This window comes from Vespa mandarinia, chromosome 2 (assembly GCF_050613455.1).
Source record: "Vespa mandarinia isolate Hongniang chromosome 2, ASM5061345v1, whole genome shotgun sequence".
NCBI lineage: Eukaryota > Metazoa > Arthropoda > Insecta > Hymenoptera > Vespidae > Vespa > Vespa mandarinia.
Genome location: NC_140811.1, coordinates 105,933 through 133,216, shown reverse-complemented (window position 1 = coordinate 133,216; position 27,284 = coordinate 105,933). Strand labels below are relative to the sequence as shown.

At 33.9% G+C, this 27,284-nt stretch overlaps 5 protein-coding genes across 25 annotated transcripts; 3 read left to right on the top strand and 2 right to left on the bottom strand.

The window, feature by feature from the left end:
- The first annotated feature begins 5 nt into the window (after positions 1-5).
- On the top strand, positions 6-13,981 carry LOC118451431 (antichymotrypsin-2). Of its 11 annotated transcripts, none has more exons than XM_085655016.1 (9): positions 47-151; positions 2,513-2,770; positions 4,188-4,306; positions 4,387-4,566; positions 4,693-4,903; positions 5,021-5,235; positions 5,324-5,509; positions 5,584-5,719; positions 13,728-13,981. In XM_085655016.1, exons 2-9 carry the CDS (start codon positions 2,746-2,748, stop codon positions 13,886-13,888), a joined length of 1,233 nt encoding a protein of 410 aa, XP_085511142.1. In that variant the 5' UTR covers positions 47-151; positions 2,513-2,745; the 3' UTR covers positions 13,889-13,981. The 11 variants fall into 11 exon arrangements, with proteins under 11 accessions (XP_035743863.1, XP_085511142.1, XP_035743864.1 ...); XM_085655015.1 differs by lacking the exon at positions 47-151 and adding an exon at positions 880-1,033; XM_035887963.2 differs by lacking the exons at positions 47-151; positions 13,728-13,981 and adding exons at positions 880-1,033; positions 12,225-12,430.
- A 142-nt stretch (positions 13,982-14,123) lies between these two features.
- On the top strand, positions 14,124-16,288 carry LOC118451433 (uncharacterized). 3 transcript variants are annotated; one of them, XM_035887978.2, is made up of 7 exons: positions 14,124-14,334; positions 14,505-14,526; positions 14,605-14,868; positions 14,944-15,104; positions 15,196-15,386; positions 15,480-15,741; positions 15,819-16,288. In XM_035887978.2, exons 3-7 carry the CDS (start codon positions 14,618-14,620, stop codon positions 16,148-16,150), a joined length of 1,197 nt encoding a protein of 398 aa, XP_035743871.1. In that variant the 5' UTR covers positions 14,124-14,334; positions 14,505-14,526; positions 14,605-14,617; the 3' UTR covers positions 16,151-16,288. The 3 variants fall into 3 exon arrangements, with proteins under 3 accessions (XP_035743871.1, XP_035743869.1, XP_085511144.1); XM_035887976.2 differs by lacking the exon at positions 14,505-14,526; XM_085655018.1 differs by lacking the exon at positions 14,124-14,334 and having other exon boundaries at positions 14,344-14,526.
- Positions 16,289-16,551: 263 nt separating this feature from the next.
- LOC118451441 (uncharacterized) lies at positions 16,552-17,521 on the top strand. Of its 2 annotated transcripts, XM_035887989.2 has the most exons (3): positions 16,552-16,860; positions 17,003-17,330; positions 17,422-17,520. In XM_035887989.2, exons 1-3 carry the CDS (start codon positions 16,797-16,799, stop codon positions 17,465-17,467), a joined length of 438 nt encoding a protein of 145 aa, XP_035743882.1. In that variant the 5' UTR covers positions 16,552-16,796; the 3' UTR covers positions 17,468-17,520. The 2 variants fall into 2 exon arrangements, with proteins under 2 accessions (XP_035743882.1, XP_085511147.1); XM_085655021.1 differs by having other exon boundaries at positions 17,003-17,521.
- Positions 17,522-17,754: 233 nt separating this feature from the next.
- LOC118451434 (pre-mRNA-splicing factor 38B) lies at positions 17,755-21,514 on the bottom strand. 5 transcript variants are annotated; one of them, XM_085655009.1, is made up of 7 exons: positions 21,408-21,514; positions 20,919-21,013; positions 20,403-20,686; positions 19,831-19,994; positions 18,877-19,269; positions 18,314-18,565; positions 17,755-18,244 (listed from the first exon to the last, which is right to left on the bottom strand). In XM_085655009.1, exons 2-7 carry the CDS (start codon positions 20,941-20,943, stop codon positions 18,034-18,036), a joined length of 1,329 nt encoding a protein of 442 aa, XP_085511135.1. In that variant the 5' UTR covers positions 20,944-21,013; positions 21,408-21,514; the 3' UTR covers positions 17,755-18,033. The 5 variants fall into 5 exon arrangements, with proteins under 5 accessions (XP_085511135.1, XP_085511134.1, XP_085511136.1 ...); XM_085655008.1 differs by lacking the exon at positions 21,408-21,514 and having other exon boundaries at positions 20,919-21,173; XM_085655010.1 differs by lacking the exon at positions 21,408-21,514 and having other exon boundaries at positions 19,831-19,982; positions 20,919-21,172.
- Positions 21,515-21,904: 390 nt separating this feature from the next.
- Rrp5 (Ribosomal RNA Processing 5) lies at positions 21,905-26,994 on the bottom strand. 4 transcript variants are annotated; one of them, XM_085664667.1, is made up of 7 exons: positions 26,871-26,994; positions 26,674-26,750; positions 26,526-26,588; positions 25,904-26,453; positions 22,490-25,795; positions 22,244-22,409; positions 21,905-22,145 (listed from the first exon to the last, which is right to left on the bottom strand). In XM_085664667.1, the coding sequence occupies exons 3-7, from the start codon at positions 26,586-26,588 to the stop codon at positions 21,974-21,976; spliced, it is 4,257 nt and encodes a 1,418-aa protein (XP_085520793.1). In that variant the 5' UTR covers positions 26,674-26,750; positions 26,871-26,994; the 3' UTR covers positions 21,905-21,973. The 4 variants fall into 4 exon arrangements, with proteins under 4 accessions (XP_085520793.1, XP_035743825.2, XP_035743823.2 ...); XM_035887932.2 differs by having other exon boundaries at positions 26,813-26,897; XM_035887930.2 differs by lacking the exon at positions 26,871-26,994 and having other exon boundaries at positions 26,674-26,860.
- Between the last annotated feature and the right edge of the window lie 290 nt (positions 26,995-27,284).

Genomic DNA, 27,284 nt, shown 5'->3' with positions numbered 1-27,284 from the left:
CCGTTGGCTTAAAATACCTTCTAACGCGAGTAATCTTATCGACGAGCATGCGTCGATGATACGCATTCGTTCGATATTCCAGTCAGTTCGGTTCGCGATATATACCCGTTTAATACGCCTTTTTAAGGCGACGACACGGCAATTCTTTTCGGTGAGTTATTTAATACGCGGTCATTGAAATAATTGTCGAAAAATCAATCGTATCGTAACCTTTATATACCGCGCTTTAATAAAATGACGTCATTTCATCGATTTCTATTGTATCATATCGGTGTGTGCCAATCTTAAAATCGAGACAAGGATAGAGTGAAAAATCATCAAAAACACTTGATCGCCATTTCTTTTTTTTTTTCTTTTTTTTTTGTTTTTTTTTTTTTTTTTTTTTTTTTTTTTTTTTATCGAGATTTAGATCCGCGGATATAGATGTGGTAATATCCGACGCAAAAAAATCTACGTATTTTATTAAAAAATATTGAACGTTATAGGAAATTTACTGTCTTGCTTCTTATCGCTACGAAAAAAATAACTTTTGCCGTACAGGTCATAGGAGCGGAGACGCACATGCTCGTGCGAATATATTTCGTATTATTTCATATTCATTACTCTTATTATCTTTTCTTTCTTAAGTAACAAGTTGAAATATAATTAACAACTACTCTATGTAAGACTAATCGAATTCGTTCCTTCCGAGGATAAATCGTTCGAGAAGATATTTACTACTTTTACGTTTAATAAGAATCTAAATACTCGGCATTAACGCTTTAACTATTTTCTCAACGATTTTTTTAATTTGGCGCTTTTTGAGGATATGGGTCCAATTTCGATCGGCTCATCCTAGTGACAACATCCTCGATGTATCGATTTATCGCATTAACCGATATCGAGATCCTGTCGTCTTTTACCACTCGTCTCATATAGAGCGTGAACTTTGTGAGTTTTATACGGATACGGTGGAAAAACTTTTTATTCTCTCAATGTTGTTTGTGCGTGCGTTACTCACTTTATACATATTCAAGGGGAAATTTTAACCTGGGTAAATATTCCTCCATTAATTCCATTCTTTCGAATTCTAATAAATAAGCAAATTTCTACTAGAGTCTTAATTCGATTACCTTAGCATTGAGTTGCTTACTTTATTTGTCGTCAATGGACGACAAATGGAGGACCGCGCATGCGCGGCCGCGGGAGCATTCTATGGGCGTTGGTTCGGTTCACCGTTAAATGTTGGTGATTCTTTCCAAGAGGTAACGAGATATCGACACGGGTGGGTGGGGTGGGGACAATCTCAAGGTCATGGACGAATTCTCCTCGATATTTTTTCATAGGACAACACGCGTGCTCGTATATCTCTTGCCAGATTCCTATTGGCTTTGTGCGCTCTCATCCATTTCATTTAATCGATTATCTTTGTTTGTACGCACCTTCCAACTGTCTATACCACAGCACTCCTGTTACTACCACACCGCGTATTATATTCCCTTATATCTATCATCGCCGGCGCGTTACTCCTTTCCTCAATATCTCTTTTTAACGTCCTTCTTTTTCCTCATTCTCAATATCTATTATCGTCTTTTATCGACAAAAACAAAATCGCACATCATTTCGGATCTTCTACCAAATCTATATTTATAAAAATTTAACATTGTCAAAGATCGTCGCGAATCGATCGAGTGAAACTTGTTGAAACCAGCAAATTGGATAATGCTTTTGTAGATTCGTTCGATAGATATTAAAAGATAAATAACGATTAAAAGACAAGAAGAAGATTTTATCGACCACTCAAATTTCTTTTAGATCGATCGTATATTCTTATTAACTTTACAAAGAGATATGTAATCGCATCGACGATTTGCAATTTTTTCCACTGATGCCTAAACACTCTTGTACTAAACTCGTAAGATAGATTTTTACGATAAAAAGATTTCGAAGGTAGAATCCTTTTGACAAAAAAAATAAAAAAAAAGAGGTAAAACGTAAAATTATATCACCTGTGCCAATCTTTGCGTTATTATAATAACAACATAGAAAATGTAGTAAAATAATATTAGAACAGATACGATATAAATTCCTTAAATACGAACTTGAAATTCTTTTGACGCGATAAAGAATATGAAAAAAAAAAAAAAAATGAGAGGATTTCTCGAGAAGAAAGAGAAGTAATCCTCCATTGGCGTCATATCGTCATTATGATATTATTATCGGCGTCGTTACTTCTACTACCTCAGGATAATCTACCTCAGTTTTCTACAATTTTTATATCAATTACACGGATAATGAGAAACGTCATATGTGAGAAAAATCAAGGAGTATTCGATCATTAAACGAATTTCTTTGAAAGGAATGTTATTATTTATAATGTGTTTTGTGAATCGCGTTGATTGATCGATCGATCGATCGAGCGAACGAACGAACGATCGATCGATCGATCGATCGATCGATCGATTCTCGGGGATTTTCAAAGAAAGCAAGTAAAGATCTAATCTCTCATTGATTTGATATTTACATTTCATAGGAAGATTCAAAAGATATTATGCCCGGGGCGCTTATCTTCTCATTTTTCTGCGTTCGAGCAACGCCATTGGCTGTTATTCGTACTCGAAATCGGTACTCTACGGTCGCCTACGGTGGCGACGATTCCGTCATCGGAAGTTTCCTGCCGGATCCTCGGGCACAACACTCTTTTATATAACCGTACCGTATACTCGTTTCTTCAGTCAACGTTCGGCATTCGAAGCGGGACGATCAATGAAACCGATCAACATGTATGCACGTGAGTAGGAACGTTCTAAATATGAATTTAAATATGAATCTCTCGTAAAGTCGAATATGTCGCTTCGAACTTTGACTTTGAGTCGTGTTTCGAATTAAAAGGAAAAAAAAAAAAAAAGAAAACAAACAAAACAAAACAAAACAAAACAAAAACAAAGAACAACTTACGATCGTATGTATAACTTGCGAGTCAAGCTTCGTCAATGTCGTGTCATTGAGCACTTCTCAAGGACATCTCAATGTCGCCTTTTTCAATATACAAATTTTTTCATAATACAAATAGTACGACGATTTTGTCGAAGACTAGATTCTCTTAGAGTCTTACTAGTACGTCAGCATTCGCATCTAAGAGCGAACGTCGATTCTCTATCGCGATTTCTTCTTCTCTACTGAATCTGAATTCTTTCCGATTAAGTAAAAAAAATACACAATACGTTCTATGTGCATCGACTGACTTTTCTCAACTAGATCGAGATAGATTATATTTTGATATGGATCGAGGATATTTTTAATATTCTCCTTTTTACTCTGTCATATTTTTCTTCTCTTCGAGCAAGTAAAGTTTAAAATTCCAAATTTCATAGATCGAAATATGAAGGAAGCGTAGAAATGTCGGATTTTTTACTTAAATACTTAATTCGAATAATTTACGCGCATCATATTCTTTATTTCGAGCTATTAGAGGAGATAACACGTTACGGCATTTATTATTTATTATTATGTCAAAACATCTTGTCTCTCCTCGCTCCTACGCGATGGGTTTTCCCGATGAGACTCGAGGAAATATTGAATTAGCCTACGTAAATACTTACGTATATAGGTATTTTGTACATTGTCCTTTTGCACATTCTTTTTTTTCCCCGATTAGATCGTTTTAACACGACGTAAGGCTTATTCAATTTTGCCTATATAACTCACAATTATGCATTTGTAAGGTATATTTCGTCAATTTTTATCGATTTTTATCGAATTTTTTGTCGACGCGATAACGAAATAAATAACATATTGTTTCTAAATGTATAATCATCTTTCATTTATTTATCTTTTCATTTAATCTTCCTCGCTAACTATCATTTTTAATGCGATCTTACGGAAAAAATGAAGAAATAATTCCTTTCGAAGCTCGAACGATCTTGACCTTATTTTCATATAACACTCGATTACGTCTTATCTGCCATTTGTTTCTTCTCTTTTCATTACATTCTTTCCGCGGTGATATGTTTGCTCTTCCCTGAAACATTATACGCTTTATTAATAGTCTCTCTCTAATTTTCCTATCTATTATCTCTACGATAAAATAATGTTAGCTCGTCCGAGATCATATTAAATGTAATTAATTAAAGTTACGTCATCGTAACAAAATCCTATTTGATCGAAAGAAAATTTAATGAAATCTGAACGAATCCTTTCGTTTTCAGTACAAGGATTAGCTATTTTGATAGCCTGCCTTGCAAGCAGCATGGCAGGGCCTATTGAAAACAGGGCTGTTCAGACCATCACCGATGGAAACAATCGGTTCTCATCGTTATTTTTCAGGGTAAGAAATATATATATATATAATTCTCTCTTTATTCTTGGAATAATTTGTTCACTGTCCCTCTGATAAATGTCCATTAGGAGGTCGGGAAGGAAAACCGTGGCAATCTGATCACGTCTCCTCTTAGCGCCTCGATCGCTCTTTCCATGGCTGCTTATGGCTCGCGCGGAGAAACAGAGAAAGAATTCAAACAAGTTCTTCATCTTCCAGAGGAGTCTGTAGCTAGAACTGGATATTCAAATATCATCAGTACTCTGAACGTAAAGAAAAACTTCTTTTTTTTTTCTTTTTACCTCCTTCCTACATTTATTAATCTTTTCGTTTTCGTGATCTATTTAAAATTATAATATCGATGTAATTTTTCATTCGAAATTACAACCGTGTAGGCCGTCAAAGACGTAGAACTTCGTCTCGCCAACAAAATATTCATTAACAAGCAATTCACCGTGAAGCCGAGCTTCCAAGAATTGACCCAATCTGCCTTTTTATCGGCATCGCAAAATTTGGACTTTTCTCAAAACGTTCAGGCTGCCGATACCATCAACCAATGGGTCGAGGAACAAACCAACAAACGCATTAAGGATCTTATTAACCCGGGTTAGTATATATATATATATATATATATATATATATATATATAATATTCCCTCTTTTCTATTCCCTCCCTTCTCTGTCGCACTTCTAATATGTCTCTATGTTTATTTTCAATTGAAGCAAACGTAAATGGTGGTACCGCCATGGTGCTCGTCAATGCTGTATACTTCAAGGGCAATTGGAAAACCAAATTTGATCCTAAATTGACTAAAAACGAACCCTTCCACGTCACCAAGAACGAAATTATAAACGTACCCACCATGTTCATGACTGGAAAGTTTAAATACGCTGAACTTAACGAATTGAACGCTAAGTTACTCGAGCTTCCATACAAAGTAATTTGGCGCTCGCACGTTGATGCTAAATATTACGTTTAACTGACAAAATAATTTCTCAAATTGGATTTGAATTTTTTTTCTTCAGGGCGAAGAATTCAGCATGATCGTCATCGTGCCAAACGATATCGACGGATTGACTGAGCTCGAAGAGAAATTGCCCCAATATGATATCGGGGAACTTCTCAAGAAGGCATATAAGACCGAGGTTCAGTTGCATCTGCCTAAATTCAAGATCGAGAGCAGTCTCAACCTTAATCAAAATCTTAAAAACGTGCGTATTAGACGTCGCGTGGAAAAGGGTGACGTACATATAACATCCAAATATTATGATCTTTCTTTCTTTAGTTGGGAATAAAGGAGGCCTTTAGCCAGAGTGCTAACTTTGGAGGTATCTCTGACGTTGAGCTCAAAATCTCCGATGTCGTACAAAAGGCTTTCATCGAAGTAAACGAGGAAGGTAGCGAGGCTGCGGGGGCTAGTGGTAAGTACTTGAAAGCAACTATATGGCAAGTATTTATGTGCTCTTTGTTATTTATATTCTATGTTATTTATATTAAATGGAAGTGGACAAAGTCTATCGGGATGAATCGTTAACGATTACTTTGTTCCTTCCTTTATTTATTTCTTTTCTTTCGCTTCCGCAAAGTTCTGAGAAACGATCTGTCGAAATTTACATTTGTCGCTATTTAACGATTCGTCGTCGTCGTCGAAAGAAGCAAGCAAGCGAACGGACGAACGAACGAACGGACGAACGATAGTTTCTTTTACTTATATCATCTCGCTCACTTTCTCAGAATTTCTTCGGTACCTACGTACTACGTATTATCCGCGTATAACGTATACATATGACGTATGCTTCTGCGTGTGCCGAGCTGTCTGTATGTTTTTAAATGTTACCCTTTAATCCACCTTGTAATCGCAATTTGCAATATTTTAAGCTTTCTTTTTCCTACCGAAGTGGCACGTTTATTATATTGGATGTATTTCTTCTACCGAACCGCCGCGTATCACTTCCCTTTTCTTTTCTTATTTCTTTGAGAGCTTTATCCTAATCAATACCACCTTCTTAAAATGATACGCGTTGATACTTCAAACAACAGATTATGTTTATGTCATTGTCAGATCATATTTCGGCGCGATAACGATGAAAATATCTTATTTTGTCGTTTATATAAGAAAAGTATCTTTTCTTTTATAAGAAAAGATTCTTTTCGGTATCTTATCGAGGATAATCTCTCTGATATAAATTCACGAGTAACTTTCGACGATCGCGTCGCGAAATGAATATGAATAAAGCAATAACAAGATGAAAAAGATTTATCGTGTTAATTTTCATCAACGCGGATGCAAATTCTCTTTTTGCAGGGCCCTTTTCTATCGTTTATACGTCATAACCAATAATATATAATACATTTCGATATAACACCTTTTTAATTTCTCTCTCATCATTTTTCTTCCATCCCGTTTATTATTTAGTTGAATCGGTCAAGTCTGTAATATTCTGTTTCATTGATTCTTCTAACAGGTATCAGTATCAGGCCTCTTTCGAGCGTCTGGTCTCCACCGGAACCCGTTCAATTCAATGTCGATCGACCGTTCCTGGCGATCGTTATATATGGAGATCTCGTCCTGTTCCAGGCGAAAATCAACTCGTAATCCGTGACCTCCGTTATGTGCCACGCATTTTCCTTTCATGTTCTTTCGTTTCGTTTTTTCTTTTCTTTTTTTTCTCTTGTTTTCATGTAAATCGCATTTGTTCATACGCATAAGTATACATGCATACAAGTATGTGTCATTCAAAAGAGTTCTAAAGATAAAATGTCATTCTTCTGTTTCACGCTTATCGGTCAAATGATAAGCATTACTTGTCGCGTTTTCCATATCAACAAGGATAGATTTATAACGTCGGAGGTGTTAGTCATAAAAAGAAGCTATAAGAGCGACGATACAAGCAGGTCGACGATTAGCTGCTCAATAATTGTACTTCTGCTCATTTTTTCTGCTCTTATTATCGATACGTTTTAATGGTTCATCGTAGATTTAACATTAACGTACCCTGATTGATTCGACGAGCGTGCTTCTCGCGAGGCTGGGCTCGGTATGAATCATCTTTTCTATACAGATATGCGCATTAAAGCAATCCATTCTCGCACTCAGTTTTCAAGAGCTCGATCATACTTGACTTAAATTTATAAAACAGCGCGAAGCAAATTATATATATATATATATATATATATATATATATATATATATGTGGAATCATATCATTGATATAAGATAGATGCTACTTCGATGACATCGAGAGGTACGTATGCATGTATGAAAAACTATAAAAAGACATATCGAAGCATTTGTTAAAACTGCCGTCTGTTACAGTCTTACCTGGCTTGACGTGCGCGTGTTCTTTTCTTGTGAAGTTTGCCATCGAAAAAAAAAAGAATCCAATTAATTTCGATGAATTCACCGAGAGTGTGTCATCGTTCGTGCTTTGTTGAAATGGGTGATTTATTTTTATCGAGGTTGATGAGTTTTTATTTATGAATGGTGATGGGTCGTATTAACACAGCTCGCTACATCTTTTTAGTTCCGTTAAGATACGCGTTAGAGCAAAATTTCATGTCTTTTCAGGTGTTCATGTTGGCATTAAATCAGGACGTCGTACATTGATGATAGCCAACAAACCATTCTTAACTATGATAACGCAAAATGGCATACAATTATTCACTGCTCACATTGCGGATCCGAGTATTCATTAAAATGACTAGAATAAATGATAGAATTATCTCTCGACGTATAACCGACGTATAATAATAAATAAATCATTTACTGCTCGAACTTTACTAAAGATTTTAACACACGCACTCACACATGGAACCAAAGTGTTATCCTCCGTGGAACATTTAAAAATCTTACTCCGATAGTGTTACATTGTTATATCATTAGTTGGAAACTATTGACGAATTGTTCGGCAGTCATCGCTTTTTTCTCGATTTATTATGCAAGCTTGACAAAGTATTTACTTAATTTGATTTGGTGTTTGATGGGTTATGTTTGATGGTTATTTAAACGAATGTACATACAATAGTTAAAGACAATGCACTTTGAAATTCTTCTTCGATGGTGACGGCTGGATTAACGAAGACCCCTTTCTGTCTTCTTGGTTCTTCAGTTATTAGGAAAACTGCAATAATGTTTCAGGTATTGACATTGAAGACAGACTAGGAAGACCTACAGTCGATCCGGTCCACATTGACATACCGTTCTTAGTTATAATACAAAGAGACAATGTTTATTTATTTGTCGCTCGAGTTCAAAAGCCAGAATACAAATGAATGCGCGTTGAAGGATAATAAATACGAGTATATCGATCGAATACGAGCTAACGATCCTTTTAGAAAGGAATCGTCGAAATGTTCATTCGATCGGCTTTTCATTATTTATTCGTTCATTTCTTTTTGCTATTATATGTATTTCTATACGTTACGTACGTTTAATTAACATCCTGTCACATTCATTTCAAACTTTAAAATCTATACTTAAGATATCGATGATTGTCTCGCTTCTTTATTCCAATGGTTGTCTCTCGGTCAGACGAATTATTTTCTCATGGCTTTAACAATAATCGATGATTTATTTTTGCTTTCGAATATCGTGTTTTTCCGTATCGATTAATCGATATTTTTTATTAATTAAATGGCCATTGTGCTTGAAAACTCGTTCGCTTCAATTGTATTATACAAAAGTCCAACGTCATAAAGAATAATTATTTTTATCAATGATTGTTATAGATATACATATAGTAGGATCATCTAACCCAATGTACAGGAAAACATTCAACGTGAATAGGTCTTTCCACTTTGAAATAAGACGCAATGAAATTGCCTTATTCGTTGGAAACATTGGTGGAAGATTTGCCGGTCTCGGTGCTAAATAAATAGAAATGACAAAGATCATTTCTCATCCCTCGATCTTTTGAAGATAACTGTTGCAATGAGTACGGAAAGAAAAGTGCTCTGTATCGATTTTATCGAGTCTACGTGAAAAATAAAACATGCTTGTAAGACTGAAGCCGTATTTGTTTGTTATCAAAAATCGAACCGAGCAACAGTAGGTGTGCCAACTCTATGAGAAGAGAATTAGACATTTTATCGCGACTGCAACGAGACAGCAAATTTTCGACCCATCGATTTGTTTGAAGGGAGAAAAAAAAGAAGAAAATATAAATCACTTATTCCATTAATAGTTACTAACCATATTTATCTCATATCTATTACTAAATAAATCAAAAAGATCATGATCGCGCTAACTCTTTCGGAGCATAAAATTGAAGAAAAATGCGAGGGATCCTATCGAAATTCATTTGATAGGTTCTATTCCTATCCGAATAGCAAATTATTCCGAAATAATATAAATATTTTTTGTTCCTTCCTTGTCGAAAAATTTCCTAAATTTCCCTTCATCCACCCAACAAATCGCCAAGACAGACGATTTTACGGTAACAGACGCTTCAAATCTTCCTGTTAGATCGCATTCCCTAGCTATGTAGAAAAGAACTAATTCCTTTTCTTTCGGAATCCTATATGTCCGATACTTAGAGACCATGCCTCTCGTTCTCTTTTCTCGTTGTAACATCAATAGGTGCGTCTCAACATTTAACTCGAAGCATTTGAGAATTTTTTCAAGTGTCTTTTGTATGATTAATAATGGCCATTTTAGGTGGTATAGTGAGACCAGTGAGACCAAGTCTTCCAATCAGGAGGGTTATATTCAAGGTGGACAGACCTTTCCATTTCGTGATAAAATCCACAAACAACAATTTGTCGCTTTTCATTGGTACCGCGAGCGAATTTAAGCCAGGAAAGGAATAGACATTTTCTTTCATTCGCAAATTAATTGAAACAAATTATAGAGTCTATTCTTATACTATCGAGGAGAACAAACGTTGGGGAAAAGAAAGAAGAGCGGGAGCTGACAACGGGGTTTATAGATAAAAACAAAGGGAAATAAAATAAATAAATAAAAATTAAATATGAAAAGAAAAAGAAAAAGAGGCGAAAAAAGAAAACGCCATTCAGATTCTTTGATTCTAATTAATCATTCCTTTTTCTGTAAAATTGTTACGTTTGCACGAACTAACTTATTGCATGATTACCGAACTAATCGTGTTTCCTATAACAAAGAGTCTACGAAAATCGAAATCTATTAGCGATCAAACGTCTCTGTAAGCACACTGTCGCATGGATAAGAGTTGATACAATAAGAATTGACACAAGAAAGTGTGTCGAGACGGATTTATGCGTGAAACGTTCTTAGACATATGGGCATGAAGATGAACAAATAATCTCGACAAGGTCTAAAGATCGTGGTTAAAAGAAGCCGACGATCCCAAAGGCGAATAATCACTTTTCATTTGAGGAGGTATCGTTAAAACCGAGGTATTATCGAATAAAAGATTAGAAATGTTAGCCGCACGCGTGGTCGATCCGACGATAATGAATCTGTAATAAAAACATACTTCTCTGATAATACCTTGCCGAATGAACATACATCTAACAGAGTATTAAATCGTATTATTGCGTCACGTTTAAAGCTCTTATTATATCTATCAACTTGATTCGAAATAACTCGTATATTTTGCTATGCTGTAAAAAGGATCAAATCCTTGCGACAAACGTTGAATCGAATAAATATTATTAATGGGAAATTATTGAAAATAAATCATCATCGTCAGGAAGAATATATGTTTGCGATCGTCCTTTCGATTTGTTCACAATTCCAATAGATTCGAAAATTCTTTGGTGTTTTACTATTAACCATCTATTATTATATCCTTCCGAATGCATCCTTATCTAAAAGAAGATCTCTAATAATGTGTACGATAATGATAATCATCGCTATATGATGTGCGATAATAATAACGTCGCTTGAAAATCATTCGACGAACCAAAGAATACGATTGAAGGGTGATAAAAACACTCGTGTATCTCTATGATCGATTGCGGTGTTCTTCGATCCGCGCATTTATCCAAATCGAAAACAGTTTTTCGCATCGAACATTTAGTTTTGAGCATCATTAGGAGCAATCTTATAAATAAGGAGGAATCCTAAGATCCCGAGATAAGATCGAAATCGTTCGTGGGCCGCATAATCGATCGATCCAAGCGGTAAAAAAAAAAGAAACTTCACCGAAAAGAAAAAGATCTAATTTAATAACATGTCGAAAGACGCTTAACCAATTCCATAAGGATTATCTCTTTTTTCCAATCTTTTCCCTCGTCCCTGTCGCTTTCTAACTTTTGTTAAAGTTCAATATTATTAATGTACGAATCCTCAAGCTGAAAAATTTCCCCCGGATCCGCTTATAAATATTCTCTTTATCGTTATGTAACTCGCTAGCTTCTATGATGGTCGAGTTTTAGTGAAAGAATTCAGGATTTCTATTGAAATTTCAATCGTCCCAATGGAAAATTTGTTTCAGGAGTATTCGTGGAATTAGCGAGTATATCGATCCAATTAGACGTTATGATCGATCATCCATTTTTCTATAGTATCGTCCGTCTAGAAGATCGAAGAAACAATATGACCATGATGCCATTATTCGAGGGACACGTCACCAATCCTAAAGCTTAATCTTTTAATATTACATGAAAGTACTTATGAAAGCTCTGACATTATTTCTTACAAATGATTTATTTATATCATATGATAAGGCTAAATTAAATATATTTATATACACATTTATTAACATAATCTCACATCGACTTTTTTCTTTTTCTTTTCTCCATTATCCAATTATCGTCCTTCTTAACATCTCGTATATATCTATGGATTTGTATTGTACGTCTATTGTAACTCTAACTTTTAATTTGTTATCTCGTTCTGTCCGCTCACGATTTCTATTCATACCATAATTAGACAATATTAATGAAGAGATACATTTAAATGTGCTTTTATGTGCTTTCCTCCGACTGAATCCTCTGTTACAGCGCTACTCCTGAAGACTGCTATCGTCAAACCTGATTTTATCGTCGATCATCCATTTTTCTATGCTATCGTTAAAGTAACCGAAAACTGCGGAAAAGAATCCGACGATCCAGTACCCTTATTCTTTTTAGGTCATGTAGTCCGGCCGAAGAGTTAATCTTTACAACTATTATTATGAATCATTCCAATTGTAACCTATTAATAAAACAATATATTCGCTTTTACCTAATCTCAATTGTTAGAAGAGACATTCACATTTCTTATCGTTTCTTCTTTATATCGTGTATATCATGTGTATTTATATTTATGATTAAATAATAAATATAATTTTATACATACAGGATGGGGTAAAAACTTTATTCATCTAAAATATTTCCGTTATATGTAATAATATAATATATATATATATATATGTATACATATAATTTGAGCGATATGATTGTGACGTTGATGGGATGATTAACAATTAATTTCCACCTCTATAAATTTATTTCAGTTTGATAATGTAATTTCTACAGACTGAATCTAAGCCTCAACTTGCCAGAGCGATGACTCTGCACTACGTGACTGATCCGTGTTCGATTTGTGCTCGTCAAATATACTTGTTCTATGCAGAGTGGTATATATTTGTTCTTAACGTACATATGTGTAACGCACGAATTAAGATATAAGCTGCTTTCACGCAATATTCTAATCGCGCTTGGATACATGCTTGGGTGCCTGCATATTGTTGTTCAGTTATCTAAACTGGAAAAATTCCAAATTTTTAGGTTTGCTATTGCTTAAATCTCAATAAACGTAGATAACACGCTACAAGGTCATCTCTCTCTCTCTCTCTCTCCCCCTTTTTTTGCTGTGTGATATAAATTACCGCAGCGTTTACTGTAATAAGTTCAGAGATCATAGGACATGCTCATGATTCAGCAATAAAAAGATTGCAATGTTGCAACAATAGAAATGATCAGCACTTTCAACATCTGTACGAAAGCTTGATTTTACCATTATATTTAATCTTGAATGACTTCTAATGCTGACAACAATACCGACAACAACGATTATCAGATAATGATAAAAACAAATATAACATCCCGTTAAAAAAGAAAAAAAAGAAAACCTTGAAAAAAAACTCTCTTCCTCAAGTCTTCACTCGCATAAAAAATATTTATATCACATTATATTCCTTCAAGCTTCTCGTATATAACTTATTTCCATACTTTTAGAAATAACGGAAATACTTTGCCGCTAGACCAAAGTTTTCGTATGTATGTGTGTGTGTGTGTGTGTATGCTCGCGCCCACATAAATGCATAAACATATATGTGTTCTCGTCGAACCCATTGCATAAAATCAAATTATACTTAACACGCCTCTCAATGTTTTAATACTCGATTATCTATAAATAAATAGATCGCACGTTCACGCATAGTTATATCATTCATTTAACTGACTTTATATGAAATTAATATAGTTTTAATCTGAACATCATTTGCCATGATTTTGTTGCAGGAGTGAGCCTAGTTCCATTTTCTTTGATCATTCCTGTAGGATTTGAGATTGATCGTCCATTCTACTACAGCATCATAAAGAAAATATCAGGCGCAGATGAAGCCAAACAGAGAGCCATCGTCTCTTTATTTAGCGGTCATGTAGTAGAGCCTAATAATTGATTGATCTTATTAATGAAGAATATGTCTAGAATATCTCTTTTGTAGTTAAACGCATGTACAGAGAAGAATTCAAGAGACGTAAATAAAAAGATTCTTATGAAAAAAAAAAAAAAAAAAGAAAAGAAAAAAAAAACAAGTGAATGCATAATAGAGAATTATTTGAATAAGACTATTTATATTTTATCGGCGAAAGAAACTAATGTAACAGGTAATATTGTAGAAATGAAAATGAAAGACCGACATTCAAATTCGTCATTTTGCCGGGAACGCGCAACCGCGCACTCTACCGGTAACACGTAAAGTTATAATTATACGGCAATAAGACACGAGGTATAATATATTCTTTCCCTTGATGGGCAGTTGCCACGACAGAATTCTTAAGTCAAAGTATGATTTTATCAATATGGACTAATCTACTGTTTATAAATCGGATCGATTTGAAATAAGTACGTATTAATCGTCAAAAAAAAACTATTCAAAATATAATGGAGTTGTTTAATACGTCTATTTAAATATCTGTATTGACATTATTATATCGATGTATACTACTGTCGTATGTATACTTTGCGAAGATTTCATTAATTGTTATATTTCTTTTATTTGGACAAATACAAAGTCGAAATTCAAAGGGGGCATTAGTACGTAGAAAGAAAAGTATTATGATTGATTGTTCGACTATTTTACGTATTTGTTTAAATATCATTTGTGTGAAATAGAGAATATATCATTATGGCATTACCATCTTCACGCAACCCAAACACGATATCATGGAGTGGTGGCCGATCGCGGGGAAGAGTAAAGGTAGCTGAGGTTCCATTAAGAAGACCAGGAGAAAATCCATCCAGCAAATATAATCAATTCGTGTGCGATGACATTATAGAGAGAATAAATAATCTTGGTATAAATGAATTGATACCAGCAGAACAAATAAATGATATAGTTCATCTTGTTCATACTACAAAGGATGAAGAAACTTTAAAGTATTATTTTTAGTTTTATATTTAAAACAATATTCTCTTTCTTTCTTTCTCTTAATTAAAGATAGAACGCTTTAGGTTCATGTTTGACATGCTATATAAACGTGCTTTGGAAGATAAAATCTTTGGCATAAAGTTAGCGAGTTTATTCAGCGATGTTACATTCTTTACCATCGAGGTTAATAAGAACCAAACTATGCGATATCTATTGCTGAGCACTTTGCAAAATGATTACAAGAGTGCGTCCCTTATTCAAATTTTACATTTACATATTCTATTTTATTTTAAAACTATAAAGCCAATACAAAATAAATGGACGTTATTTTACAGGAAAAAAAGAAATAAGAGAAGAAAGTGCTACGTTATTTCGTAACGTTGTTTCTTTACTCGGAGAGATTTATTATCAAATGACGCTAATAACGGGTAAACCTTTAAGAATATTGGAATTACCATTGCTCGATTATTGGAGCATGTTATTAGAAACCGCAACCGAGGAAGACATCGAGCTTGTTGCTACGCAGGTTTTATCGTCGTTCACTTTTATTTCCACCAAAAGTTGCATTAAATTATATCAATTATATTATTAGAGGATATAATATAGTTTTACATTTTAGATTATTATTAATGGTAAAGGAATGTATAAAAGACCGGAATTGGATGAATTTATGTTAAATGTAAGAGAAACTCTTAGTAGAAATAATACCTTATCGTACGCAGCCAAGGGAATGTTGTTATTGATCATTGATTTGGCTAATCAACAATTTAATTCACTCCCTGTAAATTTGTACGATTATTATACGTCTCATCTTGGTACGAAAGTTTTGATATATTTACAAAGGCACAACAAGGATCTTACTAATGCTGGAAATAACGAAGGTAATATTTAATGAATTATATCTGCCCTTTTATGTTGGTCGTATTTTAATTAAAGTGATCATTTGATTTTCTATTAGATTTAAAAATTGTAAAAAGTTTGGAAGAAAATAAAAATGATACGAATCAAGAATCCGAGCTAGGTAGTACCTCGATGGTACAGTCTAAACAGAAAGCATCGTTTAAGGATGAAAATTGTGAACAAACAGATTATGCGGTAATGAATACCGATAAAAAGAATTTTACAACAGAAAATACTGTTCCAAGAGCGATACGAGGGCCTGGGGCTAATAATACTAAGAAGAACTTTAAAAGTAACTCCAAACCTTTCACAAATCCAATATCACCTAAGCCCGGTAATAGGAACAAAGGATGGGAACACGACGATCGATTTGAAGATGCTTATGATTAATAATATAAATGATGAACATTTAGTTCGTACGCAGTGCTGTATTATATATAAATGAACGTATGTGTGTAACTGGCGATCAAAAATGTGAAATAATTGAAAATAATTGTATTAGAAAATTAAAGCCTTTTTCAAGATTCACGCAATTCTTCTTTGACGAATAGAAAATTCGCTTTGTTCATAGATAAATGGGCAAAACTGCCTTTGATAATATTTTTCTCTAAAAACATGAAATTTTTATTAAATACACAATTTTTTAAATAATCTCCAATTCCTTTAATCTATACCTCTTTAGATTTTACTTCTTATTTCTCATTTCATGCAAGTTGTTATTCTAAGTTAAATGATTTATCACGGTGTTAAATATATACTCAAAGTCAAACATGAGATATTATTTTAATAGTTAATATTTCGCATAATGTTTCAATTTTTAAATTAACGCAATTATATATGATTATAATATTGGATCCTACAGGAAGTAGGTGTTTTAAAGTGACATCATTAGTTCCATGACCAACAAAAATCGAAACTGTGAATGTATGTATTTGTAGTAAAACGAAGTTATATAGATTTAATTTAACCTTAATTTTTTTATTTCTACTTGTACAACACATATGTATGTTCACGCACGCACGCAATATCAATAACAATGGAGATATTTGGGCTTACTTTGACCGGTTACGGCAATTATTTTCCCGAAACATTAAACAAAGGTAAAATCTGCAAAATTTACGCTTTTCTCTTTTATATTATATCATATTAATATCTACTACTAAAACCAATTGTTGTTGTTTATAGACAGATTTTCTATCATCACGATGATGAAATTATTAATACATATAATGAAATTTGTAGATTATAAAGAACCAGTTGTATTGCCGAATATTAAAGAAATTCTAGAAGAACGTTTACGTCTTAATAAAAATCGGAGTTTCAGCGAAGTTTATAACAAGCTTGATCCGATTCTTGGTACTACCGATGGCTTTTCATACGGAAGTAACAAGCGCATATATTTGCAAAGAAAGAAAGGTTTATGGAAACCAGTTGGACCGACGGATATCTATAGAATACCAACGACGAGAGCGCAAGAGATCGGATTTTGGACAGTGGATTCTTTATTATCCGAAGCAAATTGGTTCAAGTCGACAAAAAATTACGGCAAAAGATACAGCGAAATAACAAAGTATGTTGCATCCGTAATATCTACGTATGTACGAATAATAATAATATTTAGAAGAAGAAAAAGAATAATAACGTAACTCTAACTTTTATAGAACATTTCACAAATTAAGGCTCGCTGATCCATTGATACCTCTTTAGATAAATTTCATCGCATAAATTTCGTCAAAGATCTCTCTCTCTCTCTCTCTCTCTCTCTCTCTCTCTCGACTCGCAGAAAAAACTAAATCAATATCGATGTCAAAATATCATATTCGTCGATTTAAATCTTACATAGGACGTAATTCCAAATGATATTAATTTTATAAAGAATTTTTTTGTCAAAAAATATTATTTATCCGTTTATTTTATCTTACATATGTACGTATATACATGGACATAAATATATGTACATAATATAGGACAATTTTATTAGAAAATAACACACATTATAGATGTCTTCCACAATTTATTTTATAAAAACATGGAAACTACATGTGTTGCACATAGTTGGATCAAATTTTGGATATTATTTTGTTGTTGGAGATGTTGCTCTAAGAATGGCTCGGCTCTAAATCGTGTTCATTTCCACAGTTATATTAAGACGTTTTTATTTGCGCGCGCGACGACGCACAGCAATGGTGGTCAGCAGGCACACGCGCATATCTATGTACATGCGCATATGCATATTATACTCGCGCATGCTTACCTTAACACCGTTGCAATCGTCATACATACACATCATCAAACATACGTACACACACACACACACACACACGCACACACGCACACGCGCGCTCACGCACGCACGCACACACACACACACACACACACACACAAATTGATTTTTTTGCAAATGTGTTTTTATGCGTCAATCTCATTCTTTTCGTTGTCGTTCTTTCTCGCGAGCGAGCGCTGTGGTATAGTCGTATGGGGAACCTTTACTGTAACAAGAAAATTCATTTAGAGATACATTGATAGGTGAAAATACGTATTTTCTAAAATTACCTCCTTCGGCGTCGATCCTTGTCACGATGACGGTCCCTACTCCGACCTCTATACGATCTATCTCTACTACGACTTCTGTAATCTCTCGATCGTCGAGTTCTATCGCGACTACTCGAATGCCTAAAGTATCCTCCTTCCCTCTCACGATCTCGTTCACGAGCTCTATCCCTTTCTCGTTCTCGAACTCTGTCTCTATCCGCGTCCCGTTCTCTCTCTCGTTCTCTGTATTTGTCCTTACGATCTTCGTCAGACCTGTAACACGATACGTTCGAGGGGAAGTACTGATGCAAGTGTGCACTAATCATCCTTCAAATTTCACAATACTTTCTAATTCTTTACTTTTATTTCCTAACTTCTAGTAAATTTACCATTGATCGGCTATTTTTCTTTTTCATTTTCAAAAGGAAATAATAATAAAATAAATAATAATAAAGGATTAATGTAACACCGTAAAGGTATTTATAAGCAATTCATAAGATATCTCAAAGATAGTGTTTCACTAGTTGAATTTATTATCTACTAATAATTAGTAACGTGATTGTATTCATACCACGTAGACGCACCTGGCTCGCCAGTGGCTTGCTCTTTCCGCCTCTCCCCATTGAGCTTCGTTGTCTGGGATATGACGTGGTTGCTGATTTCCATTATCTCGTTGACCACTAGTGCTATTATTACTATATTTACCATGACTGTTTAACGTAATAGGCGGTTTTGCATTGCGAGCATTAATAGTTTGTTGCGGAAATCTTTCTGCCAATCGATGCTCTAATTCCTTTTGTATAGGTACAGGTATTCTTGGAAAGAGCGTGGAAAACCATTCCAATTTCGTTAAAAATTGTTTTAAAATATCACCCATTTTCATTACTTGACCGCCACCCGCCTTTACATCTACCTCTTCTTCATCTTCCAAATAATCACTGTACCAATTGAACAAATCTGCTGGCGGTTGGGTATACCTGTTGTTGAATTAACATTTCAATTAAATAAAAGGCGTAAGAGACAGATAATAATATCCATGATTAAGTTCAATATCGACTCGATTATCCAAACTAATTTCGAACTAAATTCGAACTGTATTTAATATGCCGAGGTTACGGATAAAGACAAAAGATGATAACTTTTTATTTCTAATAATTTTAGATGAAAAAAAGAAATTTTTTTTTTTTTTTTTTTTTTTTTTTTATTAAATCGTTATCCAAAGAAAGAGGATATCTCTTTTAACAGGTTTAAATTAACTTGGCTCATACCATTCTTATGTCCTCGGCTGGAACGTAACTTATTAGTCGCTCTGTTTTATGATTTCCATAAAATTAAAAGATCTTCGGTACCGATACCTTTGCATCCTTTTAATAACTATTGATATTTGTATTCGGCATAGTATGTCATAGTTGTATCATAATAGAAGGAATAATTGCGACCTACTAATGATAACAGTTCGATTGCAAAAAAAAAACCCCAGAGACATGCATGCTGGATAATCAAGTTTTTATTCCAATTATATATCAAAAATGGCCTACCTGATATACATAAAGCCCAAGGCACGGATATACGGTGAATCCAGATGAATAATTAAACCATTCAATTGCTTCCTGGTTAACCTCAATGTGAACAGTTTAAACAGAAGGCAATAAGCTGTTGAGACGATACCGCCAGCACCTACGCCTCGTACCTGCATGAACCGCTAAATTTACACCCACTATGTCAGTTAATCACGCTCATATTATAATATAACATATCAACCAAGAGCATGCTACTCTGTAATAGGTACTGTATTAAATGCTGCTACAAATTCGAACTTCTTCGTTTTGTTCATTCTTTTCTTGGGCTTTTCCGATGCAATATACATACATACATATATATATTATAGTATCTGATATGTCATATTAAAAATCTGTATGCGATATAACCTGTTTTGAATATCTTTCAATGCAGGTTTTTACCATCAGATTTTGTTTCAATTAATTACACAGGTAGTTTGAAAGACATTAATATACAAAACAAATATATCTTTGTTATAACTTTCGTCTTAATTCAATAGATACCTTAATAACATAAAGTAACAACAACGTTTTGAAAAAAACATACTCACGCCTCCACACATGCCAGTTTGGCCTGCCGTTTTCCTGCTCCCTTTTTCCCATGGTTCCAAATGTGATACTTTATAATAAATTTCATCTATTACTTCGTGATAAGTCTTCAATTCATATAAATTCACTTTAAAGTAATGCGAAGATTGAATGTTTGTCAATATCAACGGATTCAGATTCATGGTTCTTTCGTTACCCCACAATGGTAAGACATTAGACTTTTTACCCTCCTTTTGATTTGATCTCCGCTCTTCTTCGCAACCACTGGAATTGTTCCATGGTGAACCTATATATAAACATAATTTTATAATTTATCTTTCTTCAAATATTTCATTTATAGACTCTAGATCGATTTTCTTAATCGGTACAATAAAGTGAGGTTATGTGCGCCACGAAACATCAAACTGTTTGCAAACGACTTTTGCATTAATATAATAACATTGGACCGTTAACTTACTCGAAAATGATATAATATGCATTTAAAACTATTATATTGAAACGATGAAAGTATTACTTACCGTCTGTACCTTCTACTTCTTGCATATTTGGATTGTGAGACTCTTGGAGTCTCAACTTTTATAACTGCACTTGACTTATGAGTTTTGATCTATACCTAATAAATATAAATTTGTTTTTATAAACAAATAACTTTTTCCCAACAAATTATCAACACAACAGACTTTATTAGAAACTCTAATAGAATATCCAGCGTGCTAAAGAGAGACAGAGAGGGAGAGGGATGGCGGGAGAGAGGGAGGGGGGGGGAGAGAGAGAGAGAGAGAGAGAGAGAGAGAAACTAACGTCAACGCAAAGGCAAACGCAAAGAAAGAAAAAAGAAATAACATGGTATACGCACATGATTGCGTATTCCTACCATGCACTAGTTTTATTTTACTATTTAATGGCAAACCATAATTTATATTATTTATGAAGAAAGAAATTATTATAAAATAGATTTAATCGTTTATGTTTAGTTCAATATTTACTTTAATTCTAAAAAAAATTACCTTGAATGTCTTTTTTCTCACTACGATGTTTCCTCATAAAGCGTTTCAGGAAGTGTAAATCAGCCTTTAAAAAGAGAAATGACCGAAATAGGAATCAAAGATGGCGTCCGTCTTGTGTTTTCCGATAGAGCTACCTATGAGAGATATGTTTTTCGATAAATATGTCTCGTTTCTTCCCCACCCCCCCGCCCTGACTCTCTCTTATGTCTTACGTCAATTTAGATATTTTATTTGAAATTTTTCTTTTGGTAATTTATATAAATTACCATTCGATGCTAGGAAAATTTCATTCAATTCGGAATTTCAGTAGAAATTTATTTACTTATGAAAAATGACAAAAAACAATAGTTATTTCAAATTGTTCTAAAAAGTTTTGTCATAAGAGTATGAAAGAATATTTAGTTTCACAATTTTTAATCGTAAAAAATGTCATTGTAATAAAGGTTGTATTAGTAGTTTATAGGTAGTTAATAGGTAATTGCAATAAATTATTACTATTAATTCTTTTTTTTTTTTTTTCTTTTCTTACAATATAACGATGCTATAAATATATTATTATATAACAATCAATTTACACGTTCGCCACATTGATTCTCTATATAATCGGTAGCAGCACGTTGTACATGCTCTACATCTTCTGGTGTACCATGCTTCTCTTCAAAGGAAATGAATTTCTTAAAAAGTACTTTCATCTTTTTTGGCGGTAAATTTTGAACAATTGCTCTCTCCAACACTTTTCTGTAAGTATATCAAATCCAACATATAAATATACGAATATTTTTATGCTCTTTAGATTTTTTTTTTTTTTTTAATTTTAAAAGAGAACAATGTTTTACCTTGCAATAGAAATTTCTTCTGACTTTACCAAAGAATCTACATAAGATGACCATATGTCAACGCGTTTGGGATATGAACTTAAAATTTGTTCAAACAATGTTTGCGATCTTTCCTTTTCTCCAAATTGATTTTCAAGATTTGCGAAACGTAACATTATATTCACATCTAAACATAAAAATGTAAAATAAAAAATTGGATTAAATGTTACAAGCAAATTTAATGTAAACCATTTAATGATTACTTACGTTCTGACGATGGCAAAGATTGTAGAGCACGTTGCATTACCTGTCTAGATTTATCTTTCAAGCCAAGTTTTAATAAAGCACCACCACATTCCAGCCACACTTTCGGATTTTGTTTAAATTTTCCGATGAAAGTATTAACTAATTTCTCTAATTCGAATTGTCGTCCTGTTTCACTATACACCGTTAACATGTGCGTATAGACTTTTAATGCGTCGTTAGTTCTTACGGCCTCTTGAAAAACATCATTGAGAGCTTCAGGCGTACCAAATTTCGATTCTAAATTCAACCACGCGTTCCATACATTTAATTTTTCATTTTCTTCCCTAAAATTTATCGTTTTAATGGCTCTTCTGGCAATTGCTCTTGCCTTTTCTACTTCCGTCGCTTGTAAATGATAAGCCATATATTGCAACCAAACTAAGGAGCTATCGGGACTTGCCAATACCAATCTATCAAACTGATCTACCGAGTTTGGCATTCGATTGCTTGCCAAAGCCTCTTCGCGTTCTCTAATTTCACGTTCCTTTTGTCGTTCTCGTTCTCTACGCTGGGCCGCACTTAATTTTTTCACCTTCGATTTTTTCTCTTGCTCCTCGACGTCGTCTTCGCTGTCGCTAGATGTTTGAATATCAGCTACTAATCTTGCGTCTGGCATAGTATCCCAATAAAAACCACATTGAGGTATACCAAGTACATTTCTATCGGTTACTTTCTCATTATCTCTTTTATCTTGATTATTTTTATCAATGTTATTATCATCCTTTGGATTTTCTTCATTCCCAAATTCAATCTCGGTTTGACTTATGCCATTAAGATTTTGGATTTTCTTTTTTAATTTTTTCTTTTTGCACGTGACAGATTCTTCCTCGAGCTTTCTCTTTCGAGGTAATTGATCTCCATTAAATCGCTCAATACAACAATTCGCATTGTAGAAAGAATTTTTCTTTGGATAATTTTGCATCTTCATCCGCTCCTCTCCATTAATACTTATTGATTTTCTTTTCAACGTACCTTGTTGTTGTTGGTTTCGTATTACTTTAGATAAAGCGGCTTTTCTTGACACTTCAAATGCTGATTTTAACATGCAGATCGGCATAATATCAGATTCGTGTTTATTTAAGATGGCATAACATCTAATGCGAGATAAAAATATATAGGGCCTTGAGTCAGGCCGTAAGTCATTCACATGACGACGAACTGGTAAAGCAGCCAACGTGCCTTTCCCTTTACCCTTCAATACAACTAAAATGAACCATTGTGAAACCATCACAATTTCTCCGCGCAATAAAGTTTTGGCGGGTAGTTGAACGTTTTGTTTGGAATTAATCTTATGTACAATACTAGGTAATAATGTAACTTCAACGAATTCATGGACATAATTGATCCATAAAATTTTTCCCGATACCTCATCTCCCACTTTTACATTTCCACTGTAATGATCTTTACGTACCGTACCTTCCAAATTCTTTTCTAACTTTAATACAAGACCATGGCTCGTAATTTTATCAATTCTTCCAGTAACGACCTGTCCGATGCTCGCATTTAATATCGGTCTACCTTCATAATACGGATTACTCATCAATTCTTTTATCTTATTGAAGTAAAGATTAAGAAGATCCACCGATCCCATTATTTTCAAACCCTCGTCATTTTCTTCCGTCCATAGCTTTTCCAATGACATAGTTAAATTTAATTGTTCTTCCTTTTTATCAATATTAATGACCTTAACGAATAACATTTGATTTGCATGTATCATGTCAAAATTGGAAATCCTATTATATGGAACAAATCCATACTTTTTATAATTGTTGATAGGTAGTACAACCCTAACGCCGTCTTGTGCAATATCTTTAATCGAGCTCGGTATAGAATCTCCGACTTTGAGTTGCTTTAATTCTCGATGTTTTTCGTCCGTTAAAAATGTTCTGCTTAATAATAAATTTGGCTCGGTAGCAAATACTAATGCTGAAATAACATCGCCAGGTATACACTTTGACGCTAGAAGTCTGCCAATCTCGATGCACGGTGCCATATGACCAGCTGGTAAAAATCCTTCTTGGGTATATTCATCTTTATCTTTAATCTGCAAACGTATCCCTTCGGTAGAAGCTTCTATTATATTACCCTCAACGACCTGCCCAATCAATAATCCACTATTCTTCATATTGGCAATGTTACTAATTAAATTCAATTTCATTTTTCCTTCAGTTTCATTGACACTTTCGATGTATACCGCAATTGTTTGACCTATCGAGTAATTCCAATTTACAGAAGCAGTAGTTTTGTCTAAATATACGAATGGAAGCCAACCCTTGGCTTCTCCAAAAAATCTTATTAACAATCCATTCTTATTAATTTGAACGATGGTACCATGATGCCTTGTACCGCATTTAGCATTACTAATGTCTGACAAAATGGGCAAATTACTCTTTAACAATGATTCCTTCAATGTAAATTGTACTTTCCTTTTTTCTCGATTTATATTCAAAACTCTGGCTTCAATCGATTGACCAACTTTCAACGTTCCCATGACATTTGATCCAAAATCAGATATGTGATCGGAAGCAACGGTTCCAGTAATTCTTCCTATGCTGACGGTCATATAATTATTTTCAGTATTAATAGTTTTTATTTGTACGCGTAATATGTCGCCTATAGAAAGATCAGATTCCGTAAAATATTTTTCCTGCAATTCATCCTGTTGCATCGTGCATATATACATTTTCTCCATCCAATTATAGAACAATATTCTGCATTTATGCACGGAGTCAGGTATAAATTTATTTGTCACTTTATCGAACCCAATGTCAGTTCTGTGAAAGGATACAAAACCACGTGAACGGGAGTCTAACCTTAAGACGATACCGTTGGATTCCCGAAATAAGACGGTGGCCTTTTCAACGATCTCACCCCTATTCATTCTATTGTCACCTTCGTGTGACCATCCAGCCGTTTCTGTCATTTTCTTTGTAATTAAACTAAAATATCCAAATTTTACCGTTGGCATAATATACATTAACGTTCCATTTATCATGATATCCTCCGTATAAGACGACACACTTTTATCCATATAAATTCTATTTATATAACCTATATGTCCTTTGCCGTACGACACCTGTAATCCATTTGATAAAATCTTTCGAACACGAAGGGGAACCCTTGTTCCGGGTGTAAGAACATCTAACGATTCTATCTCATAATCGGCAACTTTATGAATTAATTTCTGTATGGTTGACAAATTAATGGTCGTAACATTGTTTGTCGTTTGCAGTTCTTTGATACAGCAAAATATCTGTTTACCTACAACTAATACATACCGTGCATGATATAACGTGCATGTAATAATCACAATATTTATATTGTTATTAATCAAGTAAAAAAAGTATTAAATGCGCCAGTTATAATAATACTTACAATATTTTTTATCCGCATCTATATCCTTAATAGATATAAATGCTCTTACATTTGGAATGCCTGTGTCTAAGATATAACCATGGTCCTCTACGCTGCTCACAGAACAAACCAATCTTGTACCAATAACCAAATACTTAATATCAACATTTTGATTTATTAAATGAGATTCCAGAGACAATTGTATATTCCATTTTCCATCCGCTTGAGTACTTTGAATGTAACATACAATATATTCTCCTATATCGTATAATTCGGTTAAAGGTTTATATTGAGACACCTGATTTACTTCTCCCCTGACTATACTTATTAATAAATCATTATATGATTTGCTAATATTAGGTGCTGTCAATTGGCCATTTAATCCGCCCGGTAAAGAAACGATTAATTCGTATTCTTTGACTTCGCAAATTCTTCCCAAGATCTTTAGACCTTCGCATAGCGTCGCATTAGATAAACGTTCAGCTGTACGAGCGATAAAGTTCAATTCCTCGTTGGATTCTTTAGCAACTTTTTTCTTCTCCTTTTTCTTTCCTTTTTTCTTCTGAAACACCTGTCAAAATATATTCATTTACTCCAAGTTGTAATAAAATTTTAGTAAAATAACGCCAAAAAACTTGCTTACTTGTACGGAATTTGTTATACTTTTACGTTTTTCACCTCCTCTTGGGAAACTTTGTAGAGTCATCTGAAAATTTTCCAAGGAAATAAGAAACTTTTGCAAATAACAGATTTATATGATATTAATCTGAATAAAATTCGGGATAACGTACCGTCACGAGAGAAGTTTATAAATCTATTATTATGACGCTTTGAATAATAAACAGATATGGAATTCTATTCTATCTATCTAAAATGTTAATTTGAAAAATTAGTTAGATCGCATAACCTTAACTCTTAATATATACGCACGTGCAAGTATGTATTTCCTTGCGTGCAAAAGAATTTTATATTCGTCGATTGAACGTACGTTAAGTTAAGCAACGTCGCTGGCGACCTCGTCGCGACTGTTACGCCTCCACCGGCAGGGCGCATAACTAACGGTGTCACCAAATGCACACACATCAATGAGATGCACAAGATCCCGAGAAGATCTTTCAGAGACCACAAGCCGTAGCTCCTGAAAGTCATGAAGTCTGGTTAAACTACTGTATGCAATTATTACTCGATGCGTTCGATGTGTCACAGCCGAATCACATGGCTGCTTTTATGAGATTGTTCCATACGTCAACTGTTTACGTCGTCAATGAGAACAGCCATAATTTTTTACCGACTTTAATGAACAAGAATCTCATTCATACTCGAAGATGAACATTTAAACGAGGACATTTTTTGACAAAGTTTTTTTATTTTCTTAAAAAATAAAAATCTACTTGTCATATGA